Source organism: Aegilops tauschii, chromosome 5, assembly GCF_002575655.3.
Source record: "Aegilops tauschii subsp. strangulata cultivar AL8/78 chromosome 5, Aet v6.0, whole genome shotgun sequence".
In the NCBI taxonomy this organism is placed as follows: Eukaryota; Viridiplantae; Streptophyta; class Magnoliopsida; order Poales; family Poaceae; genus Aegilops; species Aegilops tauschii.
Genome location: NC_053039.3, coordinates 573,753,630 through 573,773,685, shown reverse-complemented (window position 1 = coordinate 573,773,685; position 20,056 = coordinate 573,753,630). Strand labels below are relative to the sequence as shown.

The window sequence follows — 20,056 nt, the reverse complement described above, 5'->3', positions numbered from 1 at the left end:
ACAGTGCGTGCATGCGTGGTATCCCTTATTTGTCTGTCCTGAAAGGTTACTAAGAGCAGGCCAATCAATGATGGTTACAAACAGCAACGCATGTAGGTCAAATTCCTCCTGCTCGTGCTCATCCCACACACGTACACCTTTTCCATTCCACAGCTGTAAAAGTTCTTCAACTAATGGCCTTAGGTACACATCAATGTCGTTGCCGGGTTGCTTAGGGCCTTGGATGAGCACTGGCATCATAATGAACTTCAGCTTCATGCACAACCAAGGAGGAACATTATAGATACATAGAGTCACGGGCCAGGTGCTACGATTGCTGCTCTGCTCCCCAAAAGGATCAATGCCATCCATGCTTAAACCAAACCATATGTTCCTTGTGTCACCTGCAAAGTCCCCCCATGTTCTCTCAATTTTTCTCCACTGCGACCCGTCAGCTGGTACTCTCAACTTTCCGTCTTTCTTACGGTCCCGTTTGTGCCATCGCATCAACTTGGCGTGCTCTTTGTTTCTGAACAGACTTTTCAACCGTGGTATTATAGGAGCATACCACATCACCTAGGCAGGAACCCTGTTCTTGGGGCGCTCGCCCTCAACATCACCAGGGTCATCTGGTCTGATCTTATACCGCAATGCACCGCATACCGGGCATGCGTTCAAATCCTCGTACGCACCGCCGTAGAGGATGCAGTCATTAGGGCATGCATGTATCTTCTGCACCTCCAATCCTAGAGGGCATAGAACCTTCTTTGCTTCGTACGTACTTTCAGGCAATTCGTTATCCTTTGGAAGCTTCTTCTTCAATATTTTTAGTAGCTTCTCAAATTCATTGTCAGATACATCATTGTCTGCCTTCCATTGCAGTAATTTCAGTTCGGTACCGAGCTTTGTGTTGTCATCTTCGCAATTTGGGTGCAACCCTTTTTTGTGATCCTCTAACATGCGATCGAACTTCAACTTCTCCCTTTCACTTTGGCTTTGTGTCTTTGCATCAACAATGACCTGGCGAAGATCATCATCGGGCACATCGTCTGGTTCCTCTTGATCTTCAGTTTCCCCCGTTGCAGCATCACCGTATTCAGGGGGCGGATAGTTGTCATCATCCTCTTCTTCTTCGTTGTCTTCCATCATAACCCCTCCTTCTCCATGCTTGGTCCAAACATTATAGTGTGGCATGAAACCCTTATCAAGCAGGTGGATCTGAAGGGTTTTCGAGTCAGAGTAAGACTTCGTATTCCCACAGATAGGGCATGGACAACAAATAAAACCATTCTGCTTGTTTGCCTCAGCCACTTCGAGAAAATTATGCAGGCCCTTAATGTACTCGGAGGTGCGTCTGTCACCGTACATCCATTGCCGGTTCATCTGCGTGCATTACATATAATTAAGTGTGTCAAAAACCATTACAGAACATCATGAATAGAGAAGTGACCAAATTAATAGAAATTCATCATCACATTAAAACCAAAGTACAGTAGTGATCAAATGTCATTACTGAAAAATAAATACATAAAGTTCATACATAGTTTCATTGAACAACATATAGCTCTCTAGACACTAGTAGGAAAAGGGGCTTTTACCCCGGTTTGTAAGGGCCTTTTGTCCCGGTTCTCGAACCGGGACTAAAGGGTCGTTACTAAAGCCCTAACCCTTTAGTCCTGGTTCTTACACGAACCAGGACAGAAGGTCCTTCATGTGGCCGTTGCTGCCAGCCCAGGCAGGGGGGCCTTTGGTCCCGGTTGGTGCCACCAACCGGGACCAATAGGCAGGGCCTTTTGTCCCGGTTGGTGTCACCAACCGGGACCAATAGGCATCCACGCGTCAGCAGCTGGCAGGAGCTGAGGTTTTTGTTTTTTTTTGAAAGGGGGTGGTTTTGGGGTTTTGGGGGGTTAATTTAGGTGTTTCATATATTGTGTTAGCTAGCTAATTAATAGAGAGAAGTGTCCTCTCTTATCTCCGTGCTTGGTCGACGCTACGTACTATATACGTATGGAGAGGAGTAGACACGCTAGCTAGTAATCAAATGAAGGAAACAGAAGATCGTCATGAACATATGCATACAGAGAGAAGTGATATCGACCACCTCTCCTTCTCCGAGATATTGGTCGAACAACAAGTTCTCGTATATCTATCCGACACTACCGGCTACATATATACAATAATTATCTCTTACAATACAATCTCCTAATTAAATTGTAGGAACACAGGGTCCACATAGTATTCTTCGTGTTCAGCGATCACGTGGTCAAGGAAGAATGCCGCCAATTCCTCTTGAATTCCTCGCATACGATCTGGTGCTAGGAGTTCATCCCGCTTCCGAAACATCTAATTTGAAGAAGGGGGTCAATACATATATATATATGAATAAATGAAACTCAACAAAAATGATGGTAATAAAATAAAATTGTGAATATTATTGCTTACGCACTTCATATTGTTCTTCAGTGTAGCCCCGCTCACCACGTCGCCATTCAAGCGTCGGACGATGCGGTCCTGCTTCCACTTGAGCTTCGCCACCCTCGCCGCCTCCCGCTCGGACTACTCAATGCCGAGCCGGAGTGCCTGGTGTTTATCCTCCGGAGCCGCCTGGCGTCCGTCTTCGCCGTCATAAGTGACCATCGGTACACCGACTGGAGGAGCCGCTCCTTCTCGCCGAGCACCGCCGACATCCCGCGATGGCGGCAGGAGGACTGCGTGTCAGATTTATAGGAACCGCATACCTGATAATTTACATATAAACACCATGGTAACTTTGACTGCAGGGGGAATTGGGATAAACATACCGTTGGCCGAGGGGGGGGGGGGTTGTTGTTGTTGTTGGAAACATACCCCTGATAACTTGCATATAAACACTGTAATAACTTTGGTGGGGGTGGAGGTTGTTGTAATACACCTCCAGTTACTTTTATATGAATAAATGGTAATTTACGCATCACAGACCTGATAACTTGTGTGCAACATATTGACAACTTTTGACCAAGGAAAATATAGTTGAAGAAACATGTCCCTGGTAATTTTTGTGCGAATTATATGGTAAGTTACGCACCGCAGATTTGATAATTTACGTACAAACATGGTGATAACTTTGCCTCGGTAACTCATTTGTAAATAGCATGGTAATACATGCACAACAGAGTTGATAACTTACTTAGTCCAGGAGTGATAAATTTTGATCAGAAGGGAGGGATGGACTTGTTTGAATAACACCCTTCAGTAACTCATGTATGAATAGCATGGTAATATACACGCAACATAGCTGATAACTTAGTTGGCCCATGTGTGACAACTTTTTGGCCGAAAAAGGCTATCGAAACATACCAACATGAGATCTAGTTTTGAAGATATCGTCGCAACGAATTTTTTAGATGAAATTGATTTTTTTTATCGGAGTGATGGTTTGAGTTAGAAAACATTTCAATTTTTTTGAATTTCGGTGGAATCTTCTCTGACATTTGCATTTTTCATCCTCTAGGGCATGCTTGAATGTGCATGTGCAGAGAAGGTGAAGGAAATACTACGGCCTTCTCGTTCGAGCTTTCGTGGTTCAAGAAGGGAAGTATATTTGTTCTTCGAGCCACCGGGTGCAGTATTGTGGGTTCGACATAAATTAATAATGGCGTGTGGCTTCCAGGTGCCACTAATAATATCTGCCTTGCCGTCTTCTGGGACCCACATACTAGTGATTTGCCATAAAACCTCAACACCACTAGTACTTACATTAGTACAGGTATGTGTGTTTATGTTGCACGTACTAGTAACTGTTGTCGGGTTAGCTTCTTGGTCCCACTAACTAGTGGTGTGCCCTTTGACCGGCCCACCACCAGTGGTTTCTTAGTGGCATGTGGCATGTCTTTCACGCTACTAATAGCCATGATCAATAAATGAGCTCAGCTCATTGTACATATGTGAGCCACCCTCGTCTCCTTTTTCCTCCTCTCCCCTGGTTTCTTTCTTAAACTCTTCATACATTTTGCACATTTATTAATCTAGCCAATTAATTAAGCCCTATACTAGCAAGATATAGCTACTCTCCCTCCTCTTCGCCCTCTCTCATGCATTAAATTAACTCTCTCTCCCCCTTGCATTAGTCCTTAGGGACGTGTTGGGTTGCCCATAAAATCATAACCAGGTCCAGTTGGGCCACGAAATGTACGTTTGGTTGCGAATGTAGTGGGCTGGCTCGCATGCGCACGAAGGTTAAAATAGCCCTCAGCCTGACTCACTAGAAATTGCCAACTCGGTAGTTTCTAGTGAGCCAGGCTGAGGGCTGCGCAAGCTCGCACGTGGGGGACCAGGGCAAAGGCGAGCGGGGATGGCGGGAGATGGAAATCGGGCGCGGCAGCACATCGCAAAATCTAGGCTCACACCCCATCTACTCTATCACCGCTACCTCTAGGACAACCACTTCATCCTAGCCTCACCACCACCGGCGGCGACGACTCAGATCTGTGCAAGCGTCGGCGAAGGCGGCAGATCCGGCAGTAGGAGCTACTGGTGCTCTTCCATCTGGACACCGTCTGGTCATCCATGACTCAGCCATGCCCCCCCTCGTCGTCCTCGTCTCTGATGCCGGTAAGCAACACCGCCTCTCCCCAATGTTAGGTACGTTGTTAGGCCGTTATTCTAGGAGTAGGGTCGGTTTCCCCATTGCTCAATGCACCCTCGATGTGGACTAGGTTGTTGATGAAAGGATGGGGCTAGTACTTCCGGTAGGAGCACTCTCAGCTGTGATTCAGGCATGGACCATTTTCATGCACAAGAGAGCTCTTCATCGTGTTGAGAGACATGTCATTAGATATGCTCCAATGCTTATGCGGGAGCAGAAGAGGATCACCAATCTGAACTGCATATTTAACTGCAATGACAGAGAGGCTCTGTGGATGCTTAGAATGAAAAGAGCACCATTTGCCAGACTTGTTCAGACCTTCAGGACCAGTAGGCTGCTAGAAGATAGCATCCACACCGGTGTGGAAGAGCAAGTCGCTATGTTCCTTCATATTGCTGGCCATAACCAGAAGTTCAGGGTTATCCACAACACGTTCAAGTGGTCAGTGGAGACCATCTCAAGGTACTTCAAGCAAGTGTTGTATGCTGTTGGGGAGCTTAGAGGAGAGATGGTCAAGTCACCAACTGGTCGGACTCCTACCAAGATCCGCACAAGCCCAAGATAGTATCCATATTTCAAGGTGAGCACTGCAGTATGTACTTCGTTGCTTGATATGCTTAGATAGTTCAAGGTGAGCACTAACACAATCTTCATTTCCCATTCCAGGATTGCATTAGGGAAATAGATGGTACTCATGTTACTGCCAGAGTGCCTCGAAAACAATCTGCAGCATACAGGGGAGGAAGCACTACACAAGCCAGAAATGTGCTTGCTGCTGTTGACTTTGATCAGAAGTTCACCTATGTGTTGGCTGGTTGGGAAGGGTCAGCATATTATGCTAACATTCTCAGTGACAACATCAGTCGTCTTGATGGCGTCAACATCCCGGATGGCAAGTTCTACCTGGGAGAAGCTGACTATGCATGTCGATTAGGTGTTCTTCCACCCTTCAGGAAAACCAGGTACCATCTGAACAGTTCTCTAGTAGGAACTTTCCTAGGACTGCTCAGGACTGTTCAATCTCAAACATTCCAGCCTTAGAGTAACGGTTGAGAGGGCATTTGGAGCTCTGAAGAACAGGTTTAATATCCTGGATCAGAAGTCATTCCACCCTTACCCTACCCAGGTCAAGCTTGTTCTTGCATGTTGCATTCTGCATAATTGGATCCCGCAATTGGGAATTGATGAACTTGTGCCCGAGGAGGAAGAGGTGACGCCTGACGATCTTGAACTCGGTGGCTATGGTGTTGAGGCATTTGACAATGAAGCCTTGAAGAACAAGAGGCTAGAGTAGGCACAGGCAATGTGGGATAACAGAAGTCAGACAAGGATCTGAAAAAGAAGAAGAAGAAGAGGAAGACGAAGAGGAACGACATCTACAGCAGAGGTAAGAGGAAGAGGAAGAGGCAAAGGGGAGGGATGACGAACTTTCTCCATTCAGCCATTTGGCTCTTAATAATGTGTACTACCATTTGATAGTAGCTAGGATGAACTGAAATTTGTTACGTAGTGAGGAGTAAAACTGTTAAGATCATGTGTGATAAGGTCACCACTAGTGAGAAGTGGTGACAGCACCTAATGCAGGTTGCAACCAAACAGCGTGTCCTATGTGCGCCTAATGCTATGCGGCCAACCAAACAGCGGGAGAAAATTTGTTCCGTTATGTAGCTAATCTATATGCGGACAACCAAACAATATGCAGTTAGTGGTTTAGAGGTTGTTTTTCCTCGGCCAGGCCCATCTGAGAAGTCTATGCAAATGCACCAAAATCGGTGCGGGCAACCAAACACGTCCTAGGTTGCTCACAGTAGGAAGTATCATATACTAATATCATGCATATGATACTAGCGTATGATACCGCCTTCATATTGCATAGTGTCACACATTGATATTATAGATGACCTTATTCATTGTCATGCAAGATAAATAGTAGTACATCATTTAATATGATACTGTACCATATCATGATACTCAATCATCTATTTTCTCATTTAGTTGTGTGCCACCTCAATAGAAATGTCTAGTTGGTATGCATGGTACTTCCTGTGATACTCCCATTATGACTAGCCTTGGCGTCGGTCGGCGGTGATCCTTTGTCAAACGCCACTTTAAGAAGATAATGCGTGATAATTTTCCGATGATAACCATGGCCTTGGCGGGACATTGGTAGCTCGTAGTGTAGTATCTTGGGTGCCTAGACTTGCCACTAACAGACACTCGGGATGGAAGCGTGGGATTTAGGTGGTGGTGTCTTGTCTCCCTCTACGATTGATGGCTCCATGACTGGCTATTGCTTGATGTGTGTATGGTTTTCAGCTCGCGTGGATATTATGTGTGGACCATATGCACTTACATCATGTTCCGTGGTTGCAACTGCACGACGAAATCAGTGTTGCTCTTTTTTTTTTCCTTTTTTGTTTTTATCTGCCTAGGCATAGCGTTGATCTTTCATGGCTTTACTATTTGCCGTTGTGATTCTTTATGTGTTAGTTGCGTGCATTCTAGCTATACTCATGCCGAGGCCGGATATATGCTCATTGTGTTTTGTATCCCCTTCATTATGAGTTAATGAAGATTCCCTTTTCCAAAAATTAATTATTCGGTCCCCAACTAACAAATTATGGGTTGACCTGAAACTATGATAAGTGGCTTGTTAACAAATTTGCAGAAAAAGGAGAAGTACTAATATTATTCTCAGCAAGAGTTATACAGCCGGTTGGATCAAATACCTTCTGGTCATGCATTCTTGATGCAGGTGCAAGCAGGAGGCATGCGATAAGCATGGATATGTTGTTGCGTACTGAGGTGACTATTTGTAGCTTCTGAACCACGGAACCTGCAAGCACGAACCAAACTATTTCAGTGCGGAAGCATCTCAGTAATTGAAAACGTCCAACTATGCGAAGGTTTTGTTAGAACGTTTGGGGCAGCTATAAACCGAATACAAATCAAATACTAGTACCCCCACTTCAATTGCTCACCTCACTACCAACACAAGTGTGGATGTTTCAAGGAGCTGATTCGAAGCGCTGCACAAGTCCAAACTAACAGCTGAAGGGGTGGCGACGGACTGGTAAAGGGTCATGTATCTGATGGCATCCCTGCCTTCCCACGGCGCCTTCCATGCACCTCTTTGGTATTCTTGCTCGAGGAGCAAAACCATGGTGATGGCCACGGCTTCCAAGGCCAAGTGAGTTCTTAACCAATGAAGATTCTTATGCCTATCTTTTCCTTTAATTGACCTTTACTTCGTCTTGCATATGAAGGGATGGAGTTCCCGGAAAGGCCTTCAGTCCTCGCAAGGCGTCTCATAGAGACCGAGTAGCTCACTCATTGCCACCTGAAAAGAGAGAGATTTTTGATTCGCTTAACAGTTGGGCAGAGGACAACATTCTGGTCCTCTTGAAGCCGGTTGAAAGATCCTGGCAGCCACAGGACTACCTGCCAGACCCTTCCTTGGATAGATTTTATGACGAAGTCAAGGAGCTGAGGGAGCGAGCCGAGGAGATCCCCGACGACTACTTGGTATGTCTGGTTGGAGACATGGTCACTGAGGAAGCACTCCCTACCTATCAGAAAATGCTCAATATCCTTGATGGCGGTGTCCGCGACGAAACTGGCAGCAGCCCAACCAGCTGGGCTGTCTGGACGAGGGCATGGACGGCCGAGGAGAACCGACACGGTGATCTCATGAACAAGTATATTTATCTCACTGGGAGGGCTGATATGAGGCAGGTGGAGAAGACCATACAGTATCTGGTTGGTGCTGGAATGGTAAGCACTTGTATCTGATTGTGTCATCCTTCTTTGTCACAGCTTCCATTCGCTTGGTTGATTGTTTTATTGCTCACAAAAAATGGGAAGGGAATAAACATTTGTCATTGTCAAAATGATATTACTTCGTTCATCCCATGCCATTTTTTTTTTGCTAACTTTTCGCAAATATATTTGAGAATGGCAACATTCAGCAGCATACACATATGTTCGCTAGTTAAGACTTAAGAGTACACCAGTTTGTTGTCACTACCCTGTGTTGTTCCTACTTGTAGGATCCAAAAACCGAGGCCAACCCCTATGAGTTTTTCATTTACACATCTTTCCAAGAGAGGGCAACATTCATATCTCACGGCAACACTGCAAGGCACGCCAGGAAGTACGGGGACTTGAAGCTGGCCCAGATATGCGGCACCATCGCGGCTGACGAAAGGCGCCATGAGCTTGCCTATACCAAGATAGTGGAGAAGCTCTTCGAGGTCGATCCCGACTACACGGTCCTGGCCTTCGCCAGCATTATGAAGAAGAAGATCACGATGCCTGCCCACCTGATGTATGATGGGCAGGAGGACAACCTCTTTGAGCACTTCAGCGCGGTGGCACAGAGGCTGGGCGTTTACACCGCCATGGACTACGCCGACATCCTCGAGTTCCTGGTCAAGAGGTGGAACGTCGCCGGCCTCACTGGGTTGTCCGGTGAAGGGCGGCGCGCTCAGGATTACCTATGCTCCCTAGGACCAAGGTTTAGGAAGCTGGTGGAGCGAGCTCAGGGGAGCGGGAAGCAGTTGCCTGTTGTTCCTTTCAGCTGGATCTATGGCCGGAAAGTGCAGCTTTGAGTAAGATTTCAAGACAAGTATATATATATACCATTCTTCTTTTTCGTATTGTACTTGTCTTTAAAATCTGCAATAACTGTTGAGTTATGTAAAGACATCTACACTGCATATGCCAAATAGCTTGAAATGACATAATTATACAAACACATCCTTATATGTGTTTTTTTTTTATTTTGGCTTCAGTTGCCCGTCATTTTGAGTATTGAATCCGGAAATTTGCACCGGTTCTTGCGGTAACAAAATAGTCAAAAATCATGCTCGTGGCCACCGCTTGAGAGCCTGGCCGAAACAAGGAAACTGGGCATTTATGCCCGGCCCACCTGCATTATGCACCTACTGTGACAATAACACGTCTTGCTTCAAGCAGCCTCTAGAATGGGCCAGCCCAGCACGGGCCACAGGCCTTCAACGCTCTTTTATTCATTCATTTTTCCCACATTTTTTGCTTTCTTTTCTGTTTTATTTTTCATTTTTTCTTATAAAATATTCTAAATATATTTATTACAAGCTGCCATCAGGGATCGTGATGCTAGGTAATCTGAAGACCCTAGCTAGAACTTTTGTGTACAAATGTGCAAGAGTTGCCTAATGGAATTGTTCGGCGGACTAAACTACAACGCCTCCCGGAGAAAAAAATGATATTAAATGGGATTGCGGACGTGAGCAATTTATCGTTGATGTCAGACTTTGTTATTACCCCGAGTGAAACGGGATGATTGGAGGATCTAGGGAACTTGACAAGTTTGGAGGAACTTGAGGTGGATCTCAGGAGCAAGCTTCTTCCTTTCTTTTGTTGTCAGCAATTGAATGATATAACTGGTTTCGGCGGAATCGCTTGCACGGTGCCGTCACACCCCACTGCAAACCATCTAAGCCCACTAGGGATTTCGAGGGAATTCACTGGAGTGAGATCACACCCTGAGTGATGGATGTTACAGATCAACCGAGAGGGTCGCAGGGCAGCGGATTTGCAAAAAAAAAAAAATGGGGGAAAAACTTACGGCTCTGTATACCAGATTGTGATAACCTGGGAGGAGGGGATACGGATCACACACGTAGGAGTGGTAGGTAGCAGAAGGGGATGCGACACTTGCAGTATAAGAAGGTGAGCTCAGAGAGAACACACACACACACACACACACACGCACGCACGCACGCACGCACAAATACACACACACACACAAACACACACACACACACACACACACACAGAGAGAGAGAGAGAGAGAGAGAGAGAGAGAGAGAGAGAGAGTTCCGAGTGTTGGATCCAATAATGATGTTTACAACTGATGGCTCATTCAATCTCCAGGCAACAAAATGACGCTAGGTTAGTCTTCGAATGCTTGCTTGTGAACTTGTAAGCTCATATGTGCGCTTCTTGACATTTTGCATGTGAACTTTTTAACTGATGCTTGTGCCTTGTTGATGGTTTGCATTTGAGCTCCATTTTGTTGATTTGCATTGCAGACGGGAGCTTGCTTCTATGGGATTGTATGATACTTTTGCTTCAACGGGAGACTAGTTGTTATGTGATGCTTGTACTTGTGCTTGTATGATACTATGGTTTTGGCTTGATGCTTGTATGGTGCTATGTGACTTGTTCTTATTTCACTTTATGATTGTGAACATGTTGCTATGCGACTTCTTGTTATGATGATTGCATGGACCATATGTGTGCTATATATATGTTGCTTGTGTCGACAATATTGTTATACAAGCTTGCTAGACTATATATATGGTGCTTGTGCAACAGTATGGACCATATAGGATGTATTGTTTTGAGTCGTAGGGCTGATCCTATAAGAAAGAAACTGTGGCCTTTGTCAAGTGTAGCACTCGACAAAGATGGGTATGTCGAGTATTACACTTGACCTAATCATGATCTAGTAAACTTGAAAGAAATAATAGTGCTCGGTCTCGCGGTATGCCAAGTGCCAGACCACATACTTAACATGCTCCTCAACCCAGGATTGTGCTGAGAACCTGGCACTCGGCAATTGTTTTTGCCGGGTACCAACATGGTGATACTAGGCACACTATGGCCTATGTGGCACGCCCTCGACAAGAGTGTGATGAATACCTGACACTCGGAAGAACTGTATGCTGAGTACCATTAGGGTAGTGCTTGGCATACCCGAGGCCACATGGCACACTCTCAGCACATGACTATGCCGAGCACCTGGCACTCGGCAAACTATATGCCATCTATCTATCTATCTATCTATACCTATATTAATCATGCACTCCCTCGAAATTCCGACATTAATCAGAATTTAGAAGTCGTTAATCTGGTGGGACCGAATTATTAGGGTGTAGATTCACCCATATAATTCTTATCTAAAATTTTCCTCAATTCGGAAAAAAGGTTGCAAGACCCACAATCTTTGTAAAAGCAGAGTCCACGAAAATCATGACCCCCAAATTGAAGAAATCTCTATCTTAATTGTCTTTTTACAAAAGCAATCTTCATCTCTTTAATAAAAAACTAATAAATATCCATCTCTATCTCTTTTATAAAAAACAAAGAAATATCTATCTCCTATACCACGGTTTCTCCCTCTTCTACTACACGCTTTTTATTTGCACGACATGTGAGGGCATGTGATGCAAGTTGGTCTACCACGAATATAACCTAGCAACCAGAAGAAACTTATTTATGCAGGGAGCGACCAGATGAATTACGATCTTGAACTACCTGCGTGCCGAACGGCTAGCTCAATATGATCATGATACATGCATAGGTAATCAAATTAAGGCCAGCAGCATGATGATTCTCCTCCATGTTGAGAGCAGCACGACATCAACAAGGCTCTCCGTCAAAGTTGGAGAGCCAGATCACTCATGGGTCATGACACCTAACGTTCATGTTAGCAGATGACTTGCATGTGTTACTACTGGAATCAGGATCTTTGCCGTCAGCCAGATCTTTACCGTCTGCTAACTGACGGCAAAGAAGGTATTTGTCCTCAGCTTGAAAGTAGCTGACAGCAAAGAAAGAGCTGACGGCAAAGACCATGTTTACCGTCAGCCCACTCTTTGCCGTCCGCTAGCTCAACCCTACCTAAAATCCAACGACCTAACAGACACTTTCTTTCCCGTCCGCAAGAGAGTGACCAAACTAACGTCTATTAGCTAGGCTCTTTGCCGTCCGCTAGCAGACGGCAAAGAACCGTGCCCTAACTAAAATTCAACGACGCCCGCCCGCGCCCCATCTCTCTGTCCTCTCTCTCTCCGCCCGCGCCCGAGCCGCCGCCGCCCCACGCCACCCCGCCCCCAAGCCGCCGCCGCCCCGCGTCACCCCGCCCCCGAGCCGCCGCCGCCCCGCCCCACGCCGCAGCCCCGGCGACCCCCTCCCCCGCCCCGCGCCATCCCCGTCGCTGCGCCGTGCCGCCCCGGCCCGCCCCCGTGCCCGAGCCGCCGCCGTCCCACGCCACTCCAGTCGCCGCGGTGCCTCCTCCTCCACCCCGGCGGCCCCGGCGCCCTTCTCCTCCACCACCGCTGCCGCCCCGCCGGTCCGGCGCCCCCTCCCCCACCCGATCGCCCCGGCGCCCCTCTCCTCCACCACCATGGCCGCCCCGCCCCTTCGATGAGACCTCTTGTATTTTTTTTTTCTGTTTTTGTTTCTACATTTTAAGTTTAGTTTAGGTTTACTTTAGGTTTGGTTTACTTTAGGTTAACTTTAGCTTAGGTTTAGAGCAGATAGCCTTATATTGCAGTGCAAGAATTGATTACCATAGCTCATCCAAACTTTACTTTAGGTTTGTATTGAATGTTCGTCAATCATGGAGCATGATTTGCTACTTACAGTGGTGTTGTGCTTGTTCTGCAATTTTTTGTCATTGCCGAGAGCAGCTCTCGGCAAAGATCCGTTCCCACAAAACTTTTTACTGCTTTCCCCCAGATCCCTGCCGCAAAAATTTATATACAATACACAAACAAGCATTTCAAGTCTCAATGCCTAACAACAAAGTCACATAACCATTACATAAAATAGTTCACACGAACTTCTTTTAAGATCACAAACTGGTAGCTCTTTAGTACAAATGCCTACTTACTAAACAATAAAGTGGTCAATGCATTTCTACATGCGACCACAAGATAAAAGCAACACCTCAATTATCACAAACTGAAGAAGAATTATCAATTTCTTCCATCCACTAAACCCAATAAGCCGTTTCTGGCTAGCACATCCAGTCAACCCATCCACTGAACCCACTAATTCAAATTTTCTCTTCTGCTTAAGCACATACTGATTGTAATGATACTCCGCCTTCTCTCTGCTATTGAACGAGTCGTGGGAGATGCCTTCATACTAAATCACTTGTTCATTGCATTCAGACCATGCATCGTACACTCCTGGACATCTAGCTCTGTACACCGCATACCACTTCATCTATAAAGATAGAGAAATAATGCAATGTTAAAAATAGCACATCATACATAATCCATGTAAGCTCCGCCAAGCGGTCCTCGGCGAACTTCTCCTTGACCGCGGAGTCGACCCTAATGGAAGATGCGTCGTCGGAGGAAGCCATAGCCACGAAATCGATCGGTGCTAACACCTTTCATCACACAATGAGAAATAGCATAAGAATCAAACATCAAAGATTACTTCTAAGCAAATTAGTCATGATGGACACTATCTCACAGATATTTCGAATTTCGGTGATGGTCGAGCTGGGCGAGTCCATCGTGCGTGAAAAATGTATATCACAGGACGAACTCGCCCAGGTCGACCGCCATCGGCAAAAGACGATTTTCTTTCTCCAATAACAACTCTCATCTCTCTCACGTATATATGGTGGAACTCTCTCTGCTGGTGGTATATATGGTGGACACTATCTCATGGATATTTCGATTTTCTTCCTCCATATAGCATCCACAGGAACAATAAGAACTATTAGATGCATCAACAATTAATTATCTATACAAAAAAATTAACAATTATCTACATTCATCAATACTTCTTTGCATCCATCTATGCATTCATGCATACAATACATACATCCATCTATATATTGATACATAACAAAAACTACAAAAAAATTACTACAAAAAAAGTTCATGCATCAGTTCATGCATCAATCCATGCATTAATACATACATATATACATTCATACATCCATGCATCCATATAAAAATCCATGCATCCATACATACACTCATGCATAAATACAAGATTGGGGAGGGGGATGAAGCTCACCGAGAGGGGGAGATGGTGCCGGCGGGGTTGGGGAGGGGGGCGCCGGTTGGGCATGAAGGAAATATGCCCTAGAGGCAATAACAAAGTTATTATTAATTTCCTTATATCATGATAAATGTTTATTATGCATGCTAGAATTGTATTAACCGGAAACATGATACATGTGTGAATACATAGACAAACAGAGTGTCACTAGTATGCCTCTACTTGACTAGCTCGTTGATCAAAGATGGTTATGTTTCCTAGCCATAGACAAAGAGTTGTCATTTGATTAATGGGATCACATCATTAGGAGAATGATGTGATTAACTTGACCCATTCCGTTAGCTTAGCACTTGATCGTTTAGTATGTTGCTATTGCTTTCTTCATGACTTATACATGTTCCTATGACTATGAGATTATGCAACGTTTACCGGAGGAACACTTTGTGTGCTACCAAACGTCACAACATAACTGGGTGATTATAAAGGTGCTCTACAAGTGTCTCCGAAGGTACTTGTTGGGTTGGCGTATTTCAAGATTAGGATTTGTCACTCCGATTGTCGGAGAGGTATCTCTGGGCCCACTCGGTAATACACATCACCTAAGCCTTGCAAGCATTGCAACTAATGAGTTAGTTGCGGCATGATGTATTACGGAACGAGTAAAGAGACTTGCCGGTAACGAGATTGAACTAGGTATTGAGATACCGACGATCGAATCTCGGGCAAGTAACATACCGATGACAAAGGGAACAACGTATGTTGTTATGCGGTTTGACCGATAAAGATCTTTGTAGAATATGTGGGAGCCAATATGAGCATCCAGGTTCCGCTATTGGTTATTGACCGGAGACATGTCTCGGTCATGTCTACATAGTTCTCGAACCCGTAGGGTCCGCATGCTTAAAGTTCGAAGACGGTTATATTATGAGTTTATGTGTTTTGATGTACCGAAGGTAATTCGGAGTCCCAGATGTGACCACGGACATGACGAGGAGTCTCGAAATGGTCGAGACGTTAGGATTGATATATTGGAATGTTATATTCAGACACCGGATGAGTTCCGGGGGTTATCAGATATATATCGGAGAAACCGGGAGGTTACCGGAACCCCTCGGGGGTTATTGGGCCTCATGGGCCCAAGTGGTGGAAGAGGAGAGGTGGCTGGAGGTGGCGCGCGGCCCCCCTTGCCCCAATCCGAATTGGGAAAGGGAAGGGGGCGGCGGCCCCCCTTCTCCTTCCTTCTCTCCACCTCCTCCTTCCCCCTTCTCCTAGTTGGAATAGGAAAGGGGGGCAAAACCTACTTGGAGTAGGATTGCCCCCCCTTGGGCGCGCCTCCTCCCCTTGGCCGGCCCCCTCCTCCTCCCCCCTTTTTATACGGAGGAGGGGGGCACCCCATAGACACAACAATTGATCCCTTGGATCTCTTAGCCGTGTGCGGTGCCCACCTCCACTATAATCCACCTCGGTCATATCGTAGCGGTGCTTAGGCGAAGCCCTGCGTCGGTAGAACATCATCATCGTCACCACGCCGTCGTGCTGACGGAACTCTCCCTCAAAGCTCGGCTGGATCGGAGTTCGAGAGACGTCATCGAGTTGAACGTGTGCTGAACTCGGAGGTGCCGTGCGTTCGGTACTTGCTCGGTCGGATCATGAAGATGTACGACTACATCAACCGCGTTGTGCTAACGCTTCCGCTTTCGGTCTACGAGGGTACGTGGACACACTCTCCCCTCTCGTTGCTATGCATCACCATGATCTTGCGTGTGCGTAGGAATTTTTTTGAAATTACTACGTTTCCCAACATTTGTATCAGAGCCTGGTTTTATGCGTAGATGTTATATGCACGAGTAGAACACAAGTGAGTTGTGGGCGATACAAGTCATACTGCTTACCAGCATGTCATACTTTGGTTCAGCGGTATTGTTGGATGAAGTGGCCCGGACCGACATTACGCGTACGCTTACGCGAGACTGGTTCTACCGACGTGCTTTGCACACAGGTGGCTGGCGGGTGTCAGTTTCTCCAACTTTAGTTGAACGGAGTGTGGCTACGCCCGGTCCTTGAGAAGGTTAAAACAACACTAACTTGACGAACTATCCTTGTGGTTTTGATGCGTAGGTAAGAACGGTTCTTGCTCAGCCCGTAGCAGCCACGTAAAACTTGCAACAACAAAGTAGAGGACGTCTAACTTGTTTTTGTAGGGCATGTTGTGATGTGATATGGTCAAGGCATGATGCGATATTTTCTTGTATGAGATGGTCATGTTTTGTAACCGAGTTATCGGCAACTCGCAGGAGCCATATGGTTGTCGCTTTATTGTATGCAATGCAATCGCCCTGTAATTGCTTTACTTTATCACTAAGCGGTAGCGATAGTCGTAGAAGCAATAGTTGGCAAGACGACAACGATGCTACGATGGAGATCAAGGTGTCGCGCCGGTGACGATGGTGATCTTGACGGTGCTTCGGAGATGGAGATCACAAGCACAAGATGATTATGGCCATATCATATCACTTATATTGATTGCATGTGATGTTTATCTTTTATGCATCTTATCTTGCTTTGATTGACGGTAGCATTATAAGATGATCTCTCACTAAATTTCAAGATAAAAGTGTTCTCCCTGAGTATGCACCGTTGCCAAAGTTCGTCGTGCCCAGACACCACGTGATGATCGGGTGTGATAAGCTCTACGTCCATCTACAACGGGTGCAAGCCAGTTTTGCACACGCAGAATACTCACGTTAAACTTGACGAGCCTAGCATATGAAGATATGGCCTCGGAACACTGAGACCGAAAGGTCGAGCGTGAATCATATAGTAGATATGATCAACATAGTGATGTTCACCATTGAAAACTACTCCATTTCACGTGATGATCGGTTATGGTTTAGTTGATTTGGATCACGTGATCACTTAGATGATTAGAGGGATGTCTATCTAAGTGGAAGTTCTTAAGTAATATGATTAATTGAACTTAAATTTATCATGAACTTAGTACCTGATAGTATTTTGCATGTCTATGTTTGTTGTAGATAGATGGCTCATGCTGTTGTTCCGTTGAATTTTAATGCGTTCCTTGAGAAAGCAAAGTTGAAAGATGATGGTAGAAATTACACGGACTGGGTCCGTAACTTGAGGATTATCCTCATTGCTGCACAGAAGAATTACGTCCTGGAAGCACCGCTAGGTGCCAAACCTGCTGCAGGAGCAACACCAGATGTTATGAACGTCTGGCGGAGCAAAGCTGGTGACTACTCGATAGTTCAGTGTGCCATGGTTTACGGCTTAGAACCGGGACTTCAACGACGTTTTGAACGTCATGGAGCATATGAGATGTTCCAGGAGTTGAAGTTAATATTTCAAGCAAGTGCTCGGATTGAGAGATATGAAGTCTCCAATAAGTTCTACAGCTGCAAGATGGAGGAGAATAGTTCTGTAAGTGAGCATATACTCAGAATGTTTGGGTATAACAATCACTTGATTCAACTGGGAGTTAATCTTCCGGATGATAGCATCATTGACAGAATTCTTCAATCACTGCCACCAAGCTACAAGAGCTTCGTGATGAACTATAACATGCAAGGGTGGATAAGACGATTCCCGAGCTCTTCGCAATGCTAAAGGCTGCGGAGGTAGAAATCAAGAAGGAGCATCAAGTGTTGATGGTCAATAAGACCACCAGTTTCAAGAAAAAGGGCAAAGGGAAGAAGAAGGGGAACTTCAAGAAGAACAGCAAACAAGCTGCTGCTCAGGAGAAGAAACCCAAGTCTGGACCTAAGCCTGAGACTGAGTGCTTCTACTGCAAATAGACTGGTCACTGGAAGCGGAACTGCCCCAAGTATTTGGCGGATAAGAAGGATGGCAAGGTGAACAAAGGTATATGTGATATACATGTTATTGATGTGTACCTTACTAGAGCTCGCAGTAGCACCTGGGTATTTGATACTGGTTCTGTTGCTAATATTTGCAACTCGAAACAGGGACTACAGATTAAGCGGACACTAGCTAAGGACAAGGTGACGATGCGCATTGGAAACGGTTCCAAAGTCGATGTGATCGCCGTCGGCACGCTACCTCTACATCTACCTCCGGGATTAGTATTAGACCTAAATAATTGTTATTTGGCCAGCGTTGAGCATGAACATTATATCTGGATCTTGTTTGATGCGAGACTGTTATTCATTTAAATCAGAGAATAATGGTTGTTCTATTTATATGAGTAATATCTTTTATGGTCATGCACCCTTGAAGAGTGGTCTATTTTTTGATGAATCTCGATAGTAGTGATATACATATTCATAATGTTGAAGCCAAAAGATGCAGAGTTGATAATGATAGTGCAACTTATTTGTGGCACTGCCGTTTGGGTCATATTGGTGTAAAGCGCATGAAGAAACTCCATACTGATGGACTTTTGGAATCACTTGATTATGAATCACTTGGTACTTGCGAACCATGCCTCATGGGCAAGATGACTAAAACGCCATTCTCCGGAACTATGGAGCGAGCAACTGATTTGTTGGAGATCATACATACTGATGTATGTGGTCCAATAAATGTTGAGGCTCGCGGCGGGTATCGTTATTTTCTCACCTTCACGGATGATTTAAGCAGATATGGGTATATCTACTTAATGAAACATAAGTCTGAAACATTTGAAAAGTTCAAAGAATTTCAGAGTGAAGTTGAAAATCATCGTAACAAGAAAATAAAGTTTCTGCTATCTGATCATGGAGGAGAATATTTGAGTTACGAGTTTGGTCTACATTTGAAACAATGCGGATTAGTTTCGCAACTCATGCCACCCGGAACACCACAACGTAATGGTGTGTCCGAACATCGTAATCGTACTTTACTAGATATGGTGCGATCTATGATGTCTCTTACTGATTTACCGCTATCGTTTTGGGGTTATGCTTTAGAGACGGCCGCATTCAAGTTAAATAGGGCACCATCAAAATCCGTTGAGACGACGCCTTATGAACTATGGTTTGGCAAGAAACCAAAGTTGTCGTTTCTTAAAGTTTGGGGCTGCGATGCTTATGTGAAAAAGCTTCAACCTGATAAACTCGAACCCAAGTCAGAGAAATGTGTCTTCATAGGATACCCAAAGGAAACTGTTGGGTACACCTTCTATCACAGATCCGAAGGCAAGCCATTCATTGCCAAGAATGGATCCTTTCTAGAGAAGGGGTTTCTCTTGAAAGAAGTGAGTGGGAGGAAAGTAGAACTTGATGAGGTAACTGTACCTGCTCCCTTATTGGAAAGTAGTTCATCACAGAAACCAGTTCTTGTGACGTCTATACCAATTAGTGAGGAAGTTAATGATGATGATCATGAAACTTCAGATCAAGTTGTTACTGAACCTCGTAGGTCAACCAGAGTAAGATCCGCACCAGAGTGGTACGGTAATCCTGTTCTGGAGGTTATGTTACTGGACCATGACGAACCTATGAACTATGAAGAAGCGATGGTGAGCCCAGATTCCGAAAAATGGCTTGAGGCCATGAAATCTGAGATGGGATCCATGTAGGAGAACAAAGTGTGGACTTTGGTTGACTTGCCCGATGATCGGCAGGCCATGGAGAATAAATGGATCTTCAAGAAGAAGACTAACGCTGACGGTAATGTTACTGTCTATAAAGCTCGACT

At 45.3% G+C, this 20,056-nt stretch overlaps 2 protein-coding genes across 2 annotated transcripts; both read left to right on the top strand.

Moving 5' to 3' along the window:
* The first annotated feature begins 4,688 nt into the window (after window positions 1-4,688).
* On the top strand, window positions 4,689-5,897 carry LOC141023213 (uncharacterized). Its single transcript, XM_073499559.1, has 3 exons — window positions 4,689-5,114; window positions 5,270-5,565; window positions 5,639-5,897. Exons 1-3 carry the CDS (start codon window positions 4,689-4,691, stop codon window positions 5,895-5,897), a joined length of 981 nt encoding a protein of 326 aa, XP_073355660.1.
* Window positions 5,898-7,418: 1,521 nt separating this feature from the next.
* Window positions 7,419-9,428, top strand: LOC109766563 (stearoyl-[acyl-carrier-protein] 9-desaturase 5, chloroplastic). The gene is made up of 3 exons (XM_020325349.4): window positions 7,419-7,793; window positions 7,870-8,377; window positions 8,653-9,428. Exons 1-3 carry the CDS (start codon window positions 7,687-7,689, stop codon window positions 9,211-9,213), a joined length of 1,176 nt encoding a protein of 391 aa, XP_020180938.1. The 5' UTR covers window positions 7,419-7,686; the 3' UTR covers window positions 9,214-9,428.
* Window positions 9,429-20,056: the final 10,628 nt, after the last annotated feature.